The sequence below is a fragment of the Furipterus horrens genome, unplaced genomic scaffold, assembly GCF_987537825.1.
Source record: "Furipterus horrens unplaced genomic scaffold, mFurHor1.1.pri manual_scaffold_11, whole genome shotgun sequence".
In the NCBI taxonomy this organism is placed as follows: Eukaryota; Metazoa; Chordata; class Mammalia; order Chiroptera; family Furipteridae; genus Furipterus; species Furipterus horrens.
In genome coordinates, this window is record NW_028327181.1 from 24,080,935 (window position 1) to 24,100,685 (window position 19,751).

Here is a 19,751-nt window from a genome sequence, read left to right on the forward strand (position 1 = left end):
CTACTTCTGCTCACCATGTCAACGAGCTTATTTATTTTTAATGTTTATTTAGAGGAAGAAGGGTTACAGGTAGTTCATTGACAATAGCAAGGAGTGACAGAAGAAAGGAGGATATAAGAGATTTAAAAATAATACCACAAGAACATAAAAGGACAGTGCTGGTAGAGGATTTGGTATAGAAGCAACATTCCTTTTAGCTCAGCGTGTCCCTGAGCGAATCGTATGTTACAGTAATCCACAGGTGTAATGAACTTCTAGGTGCGCTGACAGCAAAGTTGATGGTTTGAAATATATTCTGGAAACATTTTAATTAAAATACTTGACATAAAAATTGAGCCTCACAGCTTTAAGAGGTACACTCTCCACTATGTGAGAAACGCGACCAACTAAAATGTCTCATTTCAGGCATTTGTGGATGCCCAGTTTTATCATAACGGGGGATCAGTGCTACTTTAAACTGTGCCTTTTCGCATGGAACTACAGATGATTAAATTCTCAAACACCACCAATGTATGCCACCAATTACTCCATGGTGCACATCTTAAGAGGTAGGTACTATACTCTCGTCAGCATGCAGGAAGGGCATTTAGTGATGACAGCTGATAAGGAAACCAGAGTCCCAGAAAACTAAGTAGAAGACAGTGGAAATGTCACACACGCGTTTTCTTTCTTCCACCTGAGCAGTTTCCATGGAAACGCTTGTTGAGATCTGGGCATGTTTATTGAAAGCAGATGCTCTATCTCTGCTTCCGGTCTGGAGTGTGGCATGAGGTATACAGGACAGCTGGCTCACCAGGGCCATCTGCGCTAACCGGGCAACTTCCCCTATTTCTGGCAAAAGGGAAACACTCTAATATTTCAGAATGAGGAATGGTGTGCAACTGATGACTTCCAGGGAGAAAACTAGGAGTTCAATAGCTTAATATTGGAGTGGGGTTTTTTTTTTTTTTTTCCCCTTCAAAATACCCTGGTTGGCATTGCAATGTTTCTTTTTGAGAACTTGACCCAGGAATACCCTCAAGATGCCGTCAGGCTGCTGGGTTATTTGCAGCTCTTTTCTGATGGAAATAGTTTACCAGGGTCTGCGCTTTATCTGGTCCCTTGTCTGAATGAAATACTTAATCTGGGTTTGCCTCAAACCAGCTTGCCTCAGGTGACTAAGAGTAAGAGATGATTTTTTTTTCCCCGTCATTACACTCTGGTAAGTAAACAGGATGTCCGAGATGCTTTGTGGGAATCGTTAGAAATATTGTCGTTATTCAAAATCCCCTTCTGGAGGATCCAGAGCAAAGAAGCCAACTCCTTCCTGGGGACCACAGGCTCTGGACCCAGGGGTGGCAGCGGTGCCTGTGACCCCTCGTCCCCTAGGGCAGCCCCAGGGTGGCAGGTCTGCCTGTCAGCTTCCCCGTGAGGAGAGAGCCCTGCGGTTCTAAGACACTGTGTGGCCTCGGGACAATTTTGGCCAAATAGATATCAACAAGAGCTATTAAGCCTCTTCTGTGAACTCACATACCACTTGGCCTAATCATCTGTGTGCCTTGGTCTGAATGTGCCCAGCCAATCACCCCATCTGGTTTGTTATCATTCATAGTAGGTTAAAAAGGAAACACACACAAAGAAGTCTGTTTTAACCTGAAATAATTTTGTTGATATTTGAATTGCTTTCAGTGGGACATTTGCTTTAAATCACAGAATTCTCCATCTGGATTATCAGAGTACAAAATCCCGGCTTCCCCCCCAACCCCAACCAAAACAAAGAAACAAACAAAACCCCAACCCCACAACGCAGTTTCAAATAAGTTTTAAAGAAATGAGACTCTTAAATATTTACATATGGATCAAGAAATAAATCACGAAACTATTTACAAAAATACACAAGCGTATATGCATTAACAATTTACACCAGTTCACAAAAAAATATTAAAACATAAAAAAACACTATATAAATTAAAATTAAGAACTCAGAAGTATGGTCTAAGACGTTCTAGGATGCTTCTCTCATGCAGGTCATGGTTGAAAAATCAGGTTTTGCTACCTTAGAAGCTAAACTGTAAAACAACCATTAAAAATTTTAAACACTAACAGTACTTAATCAGAAAAGGAAAAAGGAGCCTCTGTGCACACTGACATCCTCTTGCACAGGTAAAATAGACCATTCCTGACATTCCCATAACACACAGTACTGAAATTCACATGCCTCTAACCACTGGAAGTAACTTTCCAACATACTTTTGCTTTCATTAGTATTTCCTTACACACTGCTCAGAAAATCCTTTGCCGAGATATTGGATGGGTGGTCGACAGGGCTGGGAACAGACAGAGAACCTTGGCAGGTTCATTTGTTGACTCAAGGGGCAAATTGCACATTTACATCGTCTGCATCTGTTACCACTTCCAAAGTATAACCTGCTCTCTACCCCCACTCACATCAATGGTCCCTCTTCTTTACAGAATTAGTCCTAGAATTTTTCAACCTGACCCTAACGTTTAAAAATGCTTTGTCATTAGAAAAATGTGCAGGCCTATCCTTGGAACCATCCAGGGATTGCGTTTAAAAAGGAAACTGAATACAGTAAGCAAAAGGCTCAGATGAAATTTAGTAATAAAAAAATGGCGCCTCTGGGGCTGTTAGCAAAATCTCTGGCCAGACACCCGGGGAATATTTATTTCAATCACACCACACTGTGGCAGCAGAATTTTGCCAAAGAAAAAAATCTGGAGACATGAATATGAAAATACCAGTAGAATTATGGGTTTAATGCATAAGGCAGCTCCATTTCCTGGACCATAATGCTCCATGTCAACGTTTGAAAGTAATCATGGTGAATTACCCTACTTGTGAAGTCACCCAGGGTGAACTCTACTGAGGTAACCTGGCTCACAGTGATTTGCCATCCGAGTTCTACTCTACAATATCAGACAGGGAAAGATACAGGCAAAGTCCTTCAAATAACAAACTCCAAAGTTAAGGCTGTATCTACACACATGCAGTGAAACCACTCTAGATTTTAACTAAAGCTTGTGTTTCACTCATACCAGTAATTTGAGTCATTATTCTGTAATCAAAATATTTACCTGATATTTCTAAGCCCATAGAACATTGATAAAGTAATTGCTTTGAGGAATTACCCTAGTATTTATAAAATAGACTTCAGTTTCAGGAGTAAACATGAGTGACGACAAATCCACAAATGTTACTGGTGGACAGGACTTCTTCAGCAACACCCTTCTGGACCCTCACATCCTTCTAAGTTCCTTTTCTTTTAATGCAAAAGAAATTGCATTAGGAGAACAAATGGTGTGAAATGTTTCACTAGGATTACAATGTACCCAACATTGAGAAAAGAAACCTGTTCCTAAGGCCATCTGTATGTCCTTGTCACATCAGCACCTCTTTCTAATGGCTGTGCTGCTGGTGGGAACTTACAGGGCTGTGTGATCGCAAAAGGGCATCAGGTTGCCTTCTCGATAAAAAGATGGTTAAGGTATAGAAAAAGTAAAATCAGTGCTGTGTGGAGTCACCAAAGCCCAAACTCCAGCACACAGCACCCAAAGGAAGTGGCCTACCAGGCTTCCTAGCATTGTGACTACATACTGGTTTGGCCTGCACTTTTAATGTAAAGGCTAAATTTCCACAGTATTTCAGGATTTCTACCATGATCTTTATTGAATGCGTTGGATCAATTCTGGGGGAACAAAAGAAAACCTTACAGAGTATTTTCACATATAAATGTGTTCTTAAAACTTTATTTCTTTTTCTAAATATAAACCCTTAAAATGCAATCACATTTTTTAAATTAAAAAAAAAAAACCTGGCATGACTCATCTTTATACAAATTCACAGCAATAATAGCAGCATAGGTTTAGCCTCTTAAAAGATCTCTTCCTTTGCTCTAAATAAAAGTTAATTCCAAGTTTTAAAAAGCCAGAGCAGCAACCATCCAGTAAATGGAATGAAAATCCCCTAATGTCTTCTAAAAACAGAGCATGTAAAACTTGTGAATGTATAAAAATCAAGTACTATTAAAAGTCATGGAATGAAGTGACCATTTAAACTTGTTTTGTAAATACAGGACTGCCTTGCTTAGTCTGGCACGTATGTTTTGGGGTGAGCTGAGGAAACGGAATTGTGCTGGGCTAGAGGTGCCTAGTCCAACCCTCATCAAGAATGCAACTTTCAGAAGAAAGTCCTGGGGTCCTGAACACGTTGAACACGTCTACAGAGTTTACAGAACTGTACCTGAAATGCTGGTGTAGATGGTAATTACAGTAAACTGTGATCGCAGAACTTGTGAGCAAACAGCGTGCTAATGCCGTAGGACAGAAACGGTAACAGCCCAGAATTCCAGCAGGTAAAACGGGGCTGGATACTGAACGGTTATTGCAGTTTTACTGACAGGTAATACGTAGTAGCTACTTTAAGAATTCCCAGGAAATCTGCAGTCTGGTTTAGAAACAGAAATAAACACGTTGATTTATAATCATGATAAACTAGTCAAACCATGCTGGGTTTTTAATGAAAAAAGTTGCTTTAGGGAAGCAAATGGCGAGAAATGTTTTAGTAGGATTACAATTTACCAAATATTATTGAGAGAAAAAAATAACTGAAGGCAGGCAACACAGCAGAAGCATTGATATAGTTTTCTGGTGCTGACAGTGTTCACTGACTTCCACCTGAGAAGTGTCTTTAATTCTGATTTTTAACTCTCTCCCCTACAGTGATCTGAGCCTGTGCATGGAACTGTGAGGAGCAGCTATGAAAAATAAGGATGTGAAGAATATGGTTCAGCCTGGGTCTAAATGGTTTGACATTTCAGGATGACTCTATTAAATGCTTAAGTCTTAATTCCTTTATTTCTTAATTACAATTTGCTAAATGTTCAATAGACTTATCTGAAGGATCAGGGAAAAGTTTTTCTCTGTTCTAATTTAACACAAAAGGCAGGGACAATGACATTAGAAAAACTGAATATCAGTCTGGGCAAGCAATGTGGCTACTGAAAAAGTCAGTAGGAATGCAAAAGAAAATGCAAAAGCTTCCCAGGAAATAAGACACAAACTGCTCTGAGCTATACAGCAAATACTAAGAAGGACAAAGTCAAATTCAAATTCCGGTAAAGGCAGTCCTTAGGCGCTTACAAATCAGCTCGATATGGCAAGTATGCTCCGTGACACATTTCTTTACTAGGTTTTCAATACAGCGCTTCACACTCGTTCAGATCTCTCTCAATGACAAAAATGAGTCTATCGATGGGAGAGGTGGGAATGAAAGAGCAAGGGAAAAAAGATAGTGATTTATTTTTCTTACTATGTTTTTTTTTCAAATGTGGTCTGGGGATTTGTAGCTTTTTTTCTTTTTTAATCTTTTTGGTTACTGAAAAAAATAAAACAGTCCACTGTCCAGCAGAGGCTGCTTCAACTCTATTGCTCTCGGGGCTCATTCCGCATGGACCTGTGTTTCAGGATGCTGCAAGGCCAGCTCCGTGGGCAGGAAGGCCCCCTGCCCCAAAGCTGTGGCGTATGTCCTGCTCTGTGCGTGGGGATAGCCAGGGGGCATGGGCACGTAGGCCCCCACGGCTCCTGCTCCAAAGGCTCCCCGCTGGGGCTGCGGCGGGGAGTGGTAGCCCTCCAGGTTGTCATACTGGGACATGGCAGTCATGCCGCTCTGGCGCTTGCTGTGCACTTGGTACTGGAACAGCACACCAGGGTCCCTCTCCACGTTCTGGGTATGATGCAGCTTCAGGCTATGACTCCTCTCCGGTTTCGGGGGTGGGACCGTGGACTGGCTAAGGTGTTCCTCCTCCTTGTAGCAGTCTCTGGGGTGTTTGTCTGGGGCAGGAGGCTGCCTCGCCCGAGGAGGCCTCTCCAGCTCTTTGGAGAGCCGCACCTCTTTGTGGTTCAGCCTTAGAGACTCCTGCCCTGCTGCAATATACTTCCCTCCAGAGTTATGGTAGCTGACGGGCTCAGAAGCATCTGGAATCCCCTTGGAGCCATAATCTAACTGGCCAGCTCCCTGGGGGTAAGGTGGTCCGTTTTTGGATTCACACAGTTGCCTATGGCTTGCCTCCTGATGTGCCCTGTGCTCGGGGAGACTGCAGCCCATGTCATGAAGCTTCCGGTTCCTGAGGCTGCTCTGCTTCTGTGGGAGGCACGGTCTCTCGGCCTGCCCGTTGCCATGTCCTCCGTGGTGGTGGGCTCTGTCGAACTCGGACTCCGGGTGCTTCCTGTAGAAGCGGTCGCCGCCCTCGGGACTGACGGCCTTGGCCGGGTGCCGCCCCTCCTTCCCCTCTGCCACCGAGAGAAGTCCAGTTTTCCCAGGATCGGATTTGCTGCGGAGGTGAATGACGTAGATGCCACCCAAGTCATCCTGCATGGCCGGGGTCATGTTGTCGTACTGGGACATGACAGGCCCTTTCACCTTCTGCCGAGCGCGGCTCTCCCTCCGGATGGACTGCATGCGGTATTTTTCCATGTCCTCGAAATCCCATGAGGTGTACGTGTGCTTCCCATCAGCCGTTGGAGGCAGGTTGACTACGTTATGGTCACCACCGGAGAAGTAGCCCGTGGCGGCAGCCCGCGGCCGGGGCGGCAGTCCCGCGTAGCCGTACGCGCTCTTCCCTTGCAGCCGGGGGTTGCAGAAGGCGAAGTCGCGCCCCGGCACGCGGTGCAGGGGCCGCAGCTGGACCGTGCCGTACGCGTCCACGTCGCACAGCGCCCCGTCGGGGCCGTAGGCGGGACTCGGGGAGCTGGAATAGGGGCTGTACCGGTAGTGGACCCGCCCGTTCTCGAAGTAAGGCTGAAGCTGGGTGACGTGGTAATCCGAGCGGGCCTGGGAGGACTGATATGGCTTATACTGATACAGGGGTCTGGTGCAGTAGGCGGGCTCATCATCGGGGGGGACTTCTGTCCGTGAAATGGGAACAGAGCGAATCATGGCGGAGGGAGCGGCATGGAGAGACTGCACCCTCCGGATGGTAGGGTACGGGGGGATATCTTCAGGGTAACAACCGCTCCTAACAGACGAGCTCAAAGAAGACATGTACTCGACCCGGCTACATGGCTTGGAGAGGTGTCCCGACGCGCTTCTTCCCGGCGCCACATACGTGTTGTACCGAGGGCCCACGGAGGCCGGGGGCTCGGATCTGGACGCATACACCGGGTGCTGCTCCGCTCTGTTGTGGTGTGGGGGCACACTCTGGGGCCGGTACTGGCAGTTGGGCGTCATACTGAAATGCAAACAGTTTTCTGGACCAAAGGGTTCAATGGCGACATCAGGCCTGACAAAGGTGGAGTACGGGGCTTTCTGAGGTGCGTGCTTAGGCTGTGGGCCCGGAAGTGGCCCCGGCAGAGCGTCTTCTACAGAGGCCGAGGAAGCAGTGACAAAGGGACAATAGCTGGAACTGCCGGCCGCATCTGCACCGCCGGGGTGCACGCCGGCAGCCGCTTTACCCTCCGTTGTCCTGGTGGGGGGACCTGGGGCCATGAAGCCACAGGGGGCGTGCCCCGGGAGAGACTCGGCGCGCAGGTGCAGCGGCGGGGCCCTGGGACCTTCCCGCACCTTTTCAGGAAGGCCCGGCTGGAGAGCGGGCGCAGCGACGGGACACTGCGCAGCTGCAAGGCCGTCACCCACAAGGACAGGAGCGGGGTCACCCATGGCTCTGGGTTCAGGTGGCCTCTCTGGAACTGGAACTACTCCTTGAACCTATTGAAAAATTATAATATTATGAGTTTGTTTGCTATGCTCCCCTCTGCGGAATCAAACACTATTCAATTTGTAACTCAGGAGTTGAGGCTATTTGGGTAGGAGCTTGCAATTTCCCGGGCCATGTGGTCACACTGGCCAGGACAGTAGGCCGACCTGCCCCCACAGCCAGAAAATGGCCTGCATGGCCATGTGGTGTAATAGCCATTATCACCCTGAGGACCATTCTAATTTATGACAGGTATTAAATGTGAGATGAGGTTGCCTATGACATTATCTTAAGGTGCAGGCCAAAACAGAGGTTTCATCAAGTAAGAGTCAAGCTTAAAAATATATATGCAGTCTACCTGTCTAGCTCAGGCTTTACACCGGGAACACTCTGTTAAACAGAAACAGTTGATTCTCCCTGGAGACATTTTTGAAGGGACTCCCAGTTGTAGAGTGAGCAGTTTTAAGCCCCCAAATCTGGAGAAGGGCAATAAAGTGACTTAAGGTGGCGCTCAACTCCATCAGTCACTGCCTGTCCCTGGCCTGACTTAAGGTGGCGCTCAACTCCATCAGTCACTGCCTGTCCCTGGCCGTGTACCCACCCTGGTGTGTGGCACCAGCGGCCAAACTATAAATGCGCCATCTTTGAGCAGCAGCTGCCAGAAGTAGTGTCCTTCACTAAAGATAAATACTCAAATACTATTAGTGCAAGGTGACCACAAAGAGCCGGGGGCACTTTTTTAAAATATGAGAAAACCGGGAAGCACCCTCAGCATTTTGCATACAACACTCTATCAAAACAGCTGCTTGCCGACAGACTCTGCTGGTTGGTGTTGAGAAAATAACAAAAAGTCCTGTGATCTCACACTTCTGAAAAGTCTGCAAGGCAGAGAGTCTACAAATGTCTTGAGAATAAGGCCCTTTTATTAGGCAGAGGTGAGTAACTGGCAGACACGACTTGTCCAAAGTCACAATGAGTCAGCGATGGTGTTGGGGAAAAAAACCCTTGTAACCTTGATACTTTTTAAAGCCCAGTTTGACTCATTTGATTATTATCTCCTTGTATTACTATGAAGAAACTACCTACATGCTTTAGGAAGGTAGCAGGTAGCAGATCTAGTTAAACGATAATCATTGCGTAACTGCTCCTTTCTCAGGGAAAAACCTCCCCCAGGAGATGTCTCAGGAAAACCTGCCAGAGGACTTTGTCTGACTTAAAGGTAACGCGTGATGCAGCAATGGGACATACCTTTGAAAAAAACGCATGTGCCCACTGACCTTCTCCCTGCCTTACCTTGTGTGAGTTACTTGGTCCCATGCTGCCGGTGGCTTGTACCTGCACCGCAGCTGGTGGCTGCTCCGCTGCTCTTTGGGACGGGGGTGGGGGAAGGGGACGGCTGGCTCTGTGAGGACGCTGAAGGGTGGCGGCAGCAAAATCCACGGAGGTGGGCTGTTCGGCTCCATCCCAGTGGGCGTCCCTGGTGCTGATTTCAGCTGTTGCCGGAGCAATTGTCATGTATGCCAGGCTGGCTGCGTTGGTATTCTCTTCAGGGGACCCAGGGGGAGGGTACTGCTTGTCCCTAGACAAATCAGAAGGCGTGAAAGACTTGTCCGCAAGCTGTGAGGGGTGATGGGGCTTATCCACAGTCGCACCGAGATGAGAAGGAGGCTGATCTCCACTAAAGAAATAAACTTGAGTTTGGTCCTGATCTGCAAAGGAGACAGTTGGCACGATGCTCTTCCCAGACTGGTCTTCAGGGAAACCGAGGTGATCGTCAGACTTAGACTTTGTTAAGGGGACTGAAGTGATTCTGGCCTTTTCTGGGTCCCCAGGTAAGTAGGTTCGATGGGGTGGGAAGTCCACCTGGTGGAGCTGCTCCCCAGATTCTGTAGCGTTGCAATGGGTACGACCCCTGGTAGCTGCCGTGTCTGGTATAAGCGGGTCACAGTTCCCAGATGCATTGCTCTGGAGGAGAAACTGCTCTGCAGGCCTGTCTGCTGGGGCATAGGCTTTATCTACAGTGACATGGGAGTAGGAGCTAGGCAGTTTATCTTCAGCTGCAGCCACCGCTACGTCTCCGTAGTTTGCACGAGCAGACTGGGAAGTCCCTGGTCTCTTCAAGGACTGAGTTGAGGCTTGCTGCGCAGACTCAGCTAACGCCAGCGCCAAGAGGCGGGCAACGTTTTTCGGAGGCGGCGGGGGTGGGATAAGAGAGACTGAACTGACAGGAATGGAATCCTGAGGGGGGTCATGGGTAACTGCTCCTGGTGGGAAATCAGGAAAAAGAACGAGAGTGAAAAGGTAGCTTGTATTACCCTGTATACGGAACGCCACACTCCCCATTTGATCACTAAAAAAATAGATGCCTTCCATATTTCAAAATGGCAATCCATGATCTTCTATCCCACATGCAAATGCTGGAGAAAACACATCTGGTTCAGGAGGAAAACTAAAGCAAACGTGTTTAAGGACTGCAATCTCCTCTTGAATTGCTACAGAGATGGGGGTAAAAAAAGCAGGTCCCTCATCTGGCTCAGAAAAGATCGCTTAAAAAACAAGCTTCAAGTGCTTGAGATGGTTTAGAACAGTTTTTACATTTGATGTGTAGGCTGGCTGGTTAACACGTTAGGCTAAAATATAGGTATTTTATGAGAAGAGGAAACAGAATCAAGAGCTACGAAGTTGTGCAAAAAATATCCACGAATTGTGACTGTCCAAAGAGAACAGGGGACTTTATGGAGCTCAGAAGCAGGACCACTGGCCCTTTGGGCCATTTTTGTTTGATTCTAATTTAAGGCTTTGAGCCGTCAGCACCACCCAGAAACACATTCTCTTTGATTAAAGGGTAGGTGGAGAGCAAATTTCTCTCTTACAAGGCACAGGTGGTACACAGAACTGACGATCCCTCCTAGCTTACAGAAAGAATGGAGGAAAACAAATGGTACCTGTCTGAGCCTGTCCAGAAGGTACAGCCTTACTCTGACTGCCGGGGGCGGACTGCTCCTCCTCTCCCGGCGATTCTGCTTCCGCGGCGGCCCCCTGCTCCAGGGGCTGGGCTTCCGGCTCGCGCCCTTCCTGGGCCTCTCTCTCGTTAGCCATCATCTTTCCTACCTGGGTAGGGGACCTATTTACGACAGCACTTGCGTCACCACTGGTGCTCCAGGTTGGAGAAGACGCAGTCGGGGCCGCTGGGGTGGGGGCTGTACCCATCACTTCTGACACCCGCGTGGGCAGAGTCACTGAAATCGGCTCAGAGATGTTCAGAGAAGGTGACTTGCTCAATTTCCGTCCAATATTTGGAGAGAAAGCATAGACAACCTTTTCAGTGAATGAGGATGGCTTTGAGGATTTCTCTTCGCTTGGGCTCAAGTCCAGGGTGAAGAATGGACTCAGTTTCTCCTGAAGAGGAGACACAGGTTCAGAACTTGCAGTGCTTCCTGGAGTCTGAGACTGACTCCCGCCTGCTTCCGTATCCTTTTTATTTGCACTTGGTTTCTCCTTGGAGAATCCTAAGGAATCTAAAAAGGAAGCACTGCTCTCCAGACATTCCGATTCGGCCTTAGGAGGACTGCATTGAAATGACATTGGATCAAAATCCAGGCTGGCGACTCCAATGTCCGGGGGGCTCAAATCGACATCCTCAGCTGAATGAGGAGACACCAGGGCTGGGATATGAAGCAGCCCCACGTCCTCCTCGCTCGCATTGTCGTGGGGCAGATTATCGTAGGAATTACAGCGGTTCCCCAGCATGTCCCCGTTAAAGGAGGCACTCAGCGCGTCACTGCTAGACCTGGGTCTCCTGGGTCGAAACAGCTTGGAGTCACCTGGTAAAATGGATAACAATATCTAAGTACAGATGTCACAACAGCACAATACCACAAGCCACCTCCTTAGTACACACGGGGAAGGATAGTGTGGCTTCTCATTTCCACCCAAACCAAAGGCTACGTCACGAGCACCTCTGACGGAATCAGAGGGAGAACGCAGCAGTGGACGGCTTCAGTAGGAAAAAGGGCTCCAAGCTCCTAGAGTCTACTCCTAGTCCAGCACTGACTCTCGCTGTGACTTCAGGCAAGTTTTTAATTTCTTTTTGTCTTATTTTATGACAGACCTCACGCATGACCTGTGGGGCAGAACGAATCACTTTCAATGGTACTTTAGATATATGGCAGCAAAAGAGGCTTTTGTTTTGCTTTGTTTTTGATGGGAAAATGTCCCCCTGACACCCAAATTTCTAAAAAAAATCAAACAAAAACCTTCTAAAAAAATCTCTACAATCTCATAAGTATTAGCATGTATTTGGTAAGGGATTCTTTTCAGATACTTAAACAAAAATAATTTCTTTTTTTCCCCCCTTAAGAATAGGCTTTAAGTTTCTCAGGCAGAATCAGTCCTCAAAAGCGGCAGAGGACTTTTAAAATCACACGATTTTATGCCATTGCCGAACACCCAGCTGATAGAAGTCCTCTATCTCAGCATCTGATTACAGCTACTAGAATTGCCATCGTAAAAATGTACTACAAAAAGGCAGATATCGTCTTAATGTAAAACATTCACTAATGTATTGGCCACATGTAAAATTGATCCCCACTCAAATGTTGTTTTCTAGTTAATACTAGCATCTACCCAGCCCACCTCATTGTTCTGTAAAGCATTCTCTTAACTAAGGGAAATGGGAAACCTTGGAAAACCAGTAAGAGGTCAGATACCAGCTGACGGGCCTTGTGAGAAGGCCTGGAATCATAAGCGGTCATAGTCAACAAGGACACCACCATTAGAACAGTTAGTAACTGCAGGCGAGGAAGCAGACCGGGACAATGGCATCCAGGACACTTCAGAAGAGCATGATTTGAACATCAACAGATCAAGAAAAGCCCTCAGGAAATAAGTGTAGCTCTTGGTTATTTTTGTAAAAGGGGCCTTCTTTACAATTCCGCTGCACAAACCAAAACTGAAGTAAAGGATGTCCTACTTGCTATTACATGGTTTTGTCAAAAAAGTCTTATTTCCTTCCCAGGCAACACTGAAGCATTCCTTTGTTCATTCTAAAAATTAGTACAGTTGCAACAATCACCCGACTTGGCTAGATAGAAGCTAAAACTTATTTTCATAATGTTTTTGTTTTATTTTTCAAGTTATAATCAAACCTTTTTGCATTATTTAGCATAAAATACTGGCCCCCAGTTTAAGCGGATTCACTTCTCCTGGTACTAACTATGCTTAAGATAATGTGGACGGCTAGTAATCGGTTTTACCTATGAAATTTAACATTAGGTTAGCCGTTTTCAAGATCAAAGAGTACTGGTCTGGATATCAAAAGTATTAATTTTATATTTTGATACATTGTACTCTCACTGTGAAATACAAAGAAATACTAGTAATACAATTTTTCACTGGGCATTAATAATTATAAATGGTTAACCTGAACTGTTTCACTTATTTTTATACAAATTGAATAGCAATTATGTCAAAAATAAAGAAATTAAAGGCTGGCACCGTATTTAAACATCAATGGACAATACAAAACATACTAGTATTCTTACAAAATGATGGTCTGTCTACAGCCTATTAGTTAAGCATATATTTATAAAATATACTCTATTGTGTTCTTTTATGAAATACAGAATAAAGCGATTGATGCTTTTGATCTTACCATCGACTGCATGGAGAGAAGTAAGAGACTCTTCACTTTTAGCTGAACGGAGGGTTCCTTCTGCTCTGCCACCTTAAAAATCAAAACCAAATAGTGTGATGTTTTATTCATTGTTACATATGTAGTGAAAGGGAGCAGTGTTTTTCTCCATATGTACTTCAACTTCCAAGAGTGCTCAATTGTACACTGACAATCATATTCAATTTGGCATCATATTATATGATGTATTGTTCTCAAATGGTTGCCTCCATGAAAAATCTTTTTTTCTAAAGGGTTATGAACTTGAGAAAAAAAGATGAATTTTAAAATGTCTTCCTTTTACATTTCCTAAAGACCAGTATGATGCTATACTGGATTTAGGGTAGGCCCTAAATCCAATGACTGGGGTTGTGTCTTTTTAAGAAGAATCGATGCAGAGAGAGAGGGGAGAATGCCATGTGAAGAATGAGGTAGAGACTGGAGTGATGCCACCACAAGCCAAGGATGCCAGATGACCCCAGAAGCTGGAAGAGGCAAGGGGAATTCGTCCCTGGATTCTTCAGTGGGACAAGGCCCTGTTGACACCTTGATTTTACTTTTAGGTCTCCAGCACTTTAAGGAAATAATTTGTTGTTGTTTTAAGCCACCCAATTTGTTGTAGCAGCCCTAGGAAACTATACAGGTACTGTATACCTGTTGAATCTGATTTATTAAACATCTTCCTCCTCTTTCACCTCTTGGCACACTCAATACTGCTGACACTTTCTTCTCAAGCCCCTCCCCCATCATTTCTTAGGATAGCGCTCATCTCTTGCTCTTCGCCTACCCTCCTAGCCATTACTTCTCACTCTCCTTTCATGACAACACTGACTCTTCCAGTCCTTTCCACGCTGCTTTTCTCCAGGATCATCCCCGAACCTACTTCTCTCACCCAAAAGGCTCTCCGTGGGCCATAAAATCTATCTCTAGGATTCTCACCCTCAGAGGGTGCTGATGACTTTCAAGCCTGTAGGGCCACCTGTATTAAACACCCTTACTGAATTCCAGACCCACACGACTATCATCCCTTGGGCGTGTCAAACTCACTATACCCACAACAAACACAGTGTTTTTTCTCCTCTCCCTTCCCATTTTATCAAAACCTGAGAATTATCTTTGTTCCTGCCTTCTGCTCCTCCTTCACAATCACTCAGTCACCCAGCACTGTAGAGGCTGCTTCCCAAATGTCCCCCTTATCTATTTCCCACTCCGGGTGCCACTGCTTATTCCAGACACTTGTCGTTTCTTGCTTGCATGACGGTAACTGTCCCCTGACTCACTGTCTAGTCTCCAGTCTTAATTCTCTTCCCATTTATTCCTGACACCGCTGCCAAAGTAATCCTTCTTAAATCCAAACTTGATCATGTTACATATTGAAGCCATTCAATAACTCCCCAAAAATGCAGGACACAACCAAAACTCTTTGGCAAGCATACAATGATCTCAACCCCTTTTTGTACCACACTGGGCAGCCAAGTCCTTCCAAGTTCCCCGTTTCACACACAAGCTCACACGTCACTCCCGTTTCCTGAATGGTGGGATCCCTACTTATTCTTCAAACCCCAAATCAAAGGCTGTATTTTCTGGCCGCCAGTTCCTCTCCCCACATGAATCAATAATTCCTACCGTAACTATCTTACGCAAACCTTTATTTCAATAGCTATGCGTGAAATTTATTTTCTTACATATATGACGTTTCAAGTAAGACTGTGAAGGCAGAGGCAGCGTCTTAATTTTCTATCTGCAGAAGCTGCTATCAAAACATCTGGCACGTGCTCAGTACCCGATCGCAAATTGAATAAATGCGGGGTTAACTGAACCGAAAGTACTTCTAACATTACCCGAGAAGAAAGCACTATGATCTTTCCTAGGTTTAGATGCTGTTAGTATCAATAGCACATGGGTTTTAAACTATTTCTAAAAGAGTAGTCTTTTCAACAACAATAACAGATTTATTTGACCCCCTAAGATACTCGCATCAATCAGTCCTCTAGTGAAAAGATAGTTCCTTTTGGTAATTAAAGTTATAAATTTGAAAGGTATGTTGAAACATGGTTTTGTCATTTTTTTATACCTTTAAAAATACAGATTAATAAATTTAAACACCACAGCAGTTATTTTTAATTACCAACACTAAACAAACTATGTTACAAATAAGTTGCAAATTTTTAACCATTCACAAAATATATAATCTGTATCGTCTCCCTAAGAAATTACGTATTCTACATATTAACATATAATTTGTTTTTTTGGGATAAGAGTTGGGTAAAGACGACAATTCCCATGTAGCAACACAACTGGGGAATGTCCCTACTGAAGCCCATTAGAACACCGCAGTGCGCACGTATCCAGAGTAAGAAAGAGCTGCCACCGTAGCGTGAAACGTGCGAACTGACGGGCCGACTGCTCGCCCAGCACCCAGTGGCAGCACCAGTGGGTGGGGGTGGGGCACCAACCTTTCAGCGCCATCGCTTTCATCTCGGAAGGCTCACTCTCGTTACGCTGCAGCTTCCGTTTAGAAACAGATGATGACTTCCCCAGGTTGAAAAAGGAACGCCAGCTGCCCACAGGAGATTTTTTCATTTTATTTTGAGGCCTCCTCCTATGAGAGAGAAAAGAACCAGTGCTAAGGTATCCCAGGGGTTATCTTTACGTCTAGAAAAAATGAACAACTGATGGAAAGAACCAAACGCCCACCGGCCGTGAAGCACCCGCTACACAGTGCAGCTAAACCGCACAGCCAAGCGCAGAACGGAAAGTAACTGCATGGCTTTTAGTATCAGTAGTTGGCTTCACAAAGACAGTTTTTATACAAATGGTCACTTTTAGATCTAACCTCACAGCCTGGGAAAAAAGTGTAGGACGTATTTGGGAATAGGAAATATTAAAACTCCAAAAACAGAGTTAAAGGAAATGATTTTAGTTGTGAGTAAAGCAAATTAAGCCGAAAATGAAGAAAAGTATTAAGAATAGTAACTACCACAGATTGAGTGCCTCGTATGTAATACCTCCCTTAAATTACATATAACGGCACGAGGTAGATACTTTCCTTCTCATTTTACAAATAAGGAAATTACAACATTAAGACATTTAGTTAACTTCCTTAATGTTGTAAAACGAGTGAATGATGGAGTCAGGGTTGGAAGCCAGGTCTCTCTGTATTGCAGTATCTACTCTCTTGGTTACTACTCTAGAAAGAGACTTTTGAGAACATTATGAAGCTAAAACATACATTCAAGACACCGAAGACAAATTCAGAATGACAAAGTAATAGTATGCTCTAGCTTTCTGTTCTTAGGACATTTTTAGTCATGGAAAGTGAAAGGAAGTTAGAGAAGTTTGCTAAAAAAAGAAAAAATGGAAAGAATAAACTCTCAAGTTTTATTAGTGTTATCCAATCCAGGAAGTTGAGAAATCCTGACTTCCGTGTGTAAGAGCCAAAGGAGTAACGTAGATAACCAAAATTAACTTACATCCATTAGTAGGAATACTATATTTTAGTAAAAACAAAAAACACTCACATCATTACTTGACAGAAACAGAATTTCAGAGCTGGAAGGGACGCAGTAGTAAACTGCATAGTTCTCACTTTAGCCACATCAGGGCCACCAGAAGGCTGGGTGACAGACTTGGGGCTGGACCCCATTCCCTGCCCCTGAGTTTCTGGCTCAGTGGGTCAGAGAATTAGCAGCTCTGGTGACTCCCAGGTGCTGCCGGTGCTGCTACCTGGGAGTTCCCGCTGCAAGAAGCACTGCTCTGTTCTAAACTTAACGTGGAGCCAATGTCAAGTCATTATCCAGTTACCACTTTATGAATAAACTATTCAAACATGACTTATTTCTGAACAAATTTCAAAACAATGTATCTCAGAGAGAAAAATCACTCCCTATATAGTAGAAGTGTATCATTTTTCCTAACAATTTTCTCTATACACTTGACTTTCTTATTTAAAATGACATGGTGTTGCAATGCTTTTGAATCATTTTATTATTCCCTATGAAGTATCATCCATAGTCAAAAGAACAGGTTTTCCAGGGACTGGCTCAGATTCAATACAGTAACACTAAAAAACAAAAGTAAAGTAAAATAAAAAAGAACACATAGCCCTGAAGTCACATTCATGAGGATTTAATGAACTTTACCTTTCAAGTGGGAACTCAATGATGGTATGAAATTTTCCCTGAAGTGCAGCAGGTCCTTCTCCTACTTCGATATATTTATTTTCAGTCACAATTGGAGAATTGACCTGCGCTTGTGTCCTTGCCTGGGCTTCCTCCAATGTCAGCAGCTTGGTGGACGGAGAGGACACCATCAGGGATTTGGGTCTTGATAGAGAAGCTTTGGGAAGAAAGAAAAACAATAAAGACAGTCAAACCTTTCTGCGTGGGGAAAAAATGTAAATATGTGTGAGTGTGTGTCCATCTATCTGCTCATCTGTCTTATTTTAAATTTTCTTAAGTTTTTTTAAATGGCAAAATCAATAAGGCTTTATACTAAATGAGGACTAGAAGGTAACATGCCAGGTTATTAACAATCACACACACACATTTAGAATTCTTAAGTAATTTAACTGTTTTCCTTTCCTAAGGCCTTGCCTGTTATCACTCAGACATTTTTAGTTTTGTAAGGAATTTTGCTGCTGCTGCTCCATAGTACACCTTTATATACACCAATAGGAAGTAACATGAAATATTTTTTAATGTGTCATGAACTTAGATCACAAGATGTCTAACATGTAGTTTTCATTAAGCACACAAAGAATAACTGTTAAACTGTGCATTTTGGGACGTGGGCATAAATTAGCCGCTTTCTACCACAGACAGATAAAAACCGAGGTAAGGAATGCAGTTCCCCATTCCTTCCGAAGCTCAGAGGCTGTTCCCACCCGTGCGAACCCCACCTGCGCCTTCCTGAATGGCCGCGCTGAGCTTCCCACTGAAGAGGACGTCCACATGATTGAGGATGAACTCGACCACCACAGACTGAATCCGCACTTCCATGAAGGCTGCCGTCCCGCTGAAGCAGGCAGATTCTATCTGCTTTGATCTGTGGATAAACACAGTATTCCCATCAGAGAGTCGCAGAAAGAGGACTCTTAAAGGACATTAAAAAAAACAAAAACAAAAACATGTAAACCACAGAGAAACCAGAGTAAGAGAGCATACTTTCCCAGTGACTTAGCTAAGGGCCAATGGCTTGCATTGCAGAGATACTCACAAAACCACAGATTAATTTTACTTTTAGAAATTGTCCTTAAGAAACACTGATGAATTAGACTTTCATTTAAGGTGACTGGTTCTACTTGAGGTCACATGTGAAATGCAACTTACCTGAGCAGGTTTGGCGCCCAGACAATTGCTAGGTTTTTTGCATGCATATTTGTGACGGAACAATAGTCAGCTAGGAGTGACAAGTGTCGCATCAGGAACTCCAGTGTTCTGGAAAATGGAATATAACGTATTAACAACAACAACAAAAACCATTATGTAGCAGTGGGGAGTATAAAAGCCCCACTAGTAAGTTTCTGATGGCAAAAAACAAAACAAAACAAAAAAAACCATACAAACCCCAGCAAATTCTGTGCTGCTTACTGGGTTTGAATATTATTCCTACAGAACCACCGGAAAAATATTTGCTCCTGGCTGTCAATCTAGTTTCAAGATACCAGTGAAATGAATCCTCCACTCCAGTTTATATACAAATGATTTCGTGGAGTTACACTATTCTACTTGTAGCAGACATGCTAACAGGAAAGGATTTAAACTTTCCTCTATGAAAGAAACGACAGTGTTTCACAAGCCTAAAAAGGAGTTAAAAATAAAAATTCCAGTGGGTACCAAGATAAGAATATTTGAGCAAATGTGTTTTTTAAAAATTGTATTTTACAAATTATGCTGTTAGAGCTGTCCCAATTTATCCCCTTTGCCCCCCCCTTCACCCAGCACCCCCACTCCCTCAGGCAATCCCCTCTCCATTGTTCATGTCCATGAATCATGAGTATAAGGCCTTTCTTTGGCTACTCCACTTCTCCATTTCCTATACTGTACCTTACATCCCCATGGCTATTCTGTGACTACCTGTTTGTACTTCTTAATCCCCTCACCTCTTCACCCATTCCCCACAGCCCCCTCCCACCTGGCAGTCATCAAAATGCTCTCCCTATTCATGCTCCTGTCTCTGTTCTCATTTGCTTAGGTTGTTTTTTAGATTCAATTGTTGATAGATACATCTTTATTGCCATTGTTGATAGATATGTATTTATTGCCATTTTATTGTTCATAGTTTTGATCTTTTTTTTCTTAAATAAGTCCCTTTAACATTTTATGTAATAATAGTTTAGTGATAATGAACTCTTAGTTTTTTTTCTTGTCTGTATCTGCCTTTCAGTT

The 19,751-nt window shown here is 44.2% G+C and overlaps 1 protein-coding gene across 2 annotated transcripts in view; it reads right to left on the reverse strand.

Moving 5' to 3' along the window:
* Window positions 1-5,032: 5,032 nt before the first annotated feature.
* The window catches only part of ARHGAP32 (Rho GTPase activating protein 32), a 174,440-nt gene continuing 159,721 nt past the window's right edge, over window positions 5,033-19,751 (reverse strand). For both annotated transcript variants that reach the window (XM_090257889.1, XM_090257890.1), the window contains 8 exons: window positions 18,693-18,800; window positions 18,263-18,408; window positions 17,505-17,700; window positions 15,819-15,964; window positions 13,345-13,416; window positions 10,637-11,515; window positions 8,985-9,955; window positions 5,033-7,702 (listed from right to left, as the gene is read on the reverse strand). In XM_090257889.1, the coding sequence (XP_090114015.1) occupies window positions 5,438-7,702; window positions 8,985-9,955; window positions 10,637-11,515; window positions 13,345-13,416; window positions 15,819-15,964; window positions 17,505-17,700; window positions 18,263-18,408; window positions 18,693-18,800 (4,783 nt within the window). In that variant the 3' untranslated portion in view covers window positions 5,033-5,437. The remainder of the gene's footprint in view (window positions 7,703-8,984; window positions 9,956-10,636; window positions 11,516-13,344; window positions 13,417-15,818; window positions 15,965-17,504; window positions 17,701-18,262; window positions 18,409-18,692; window positions 18,801-19,751) is intronic.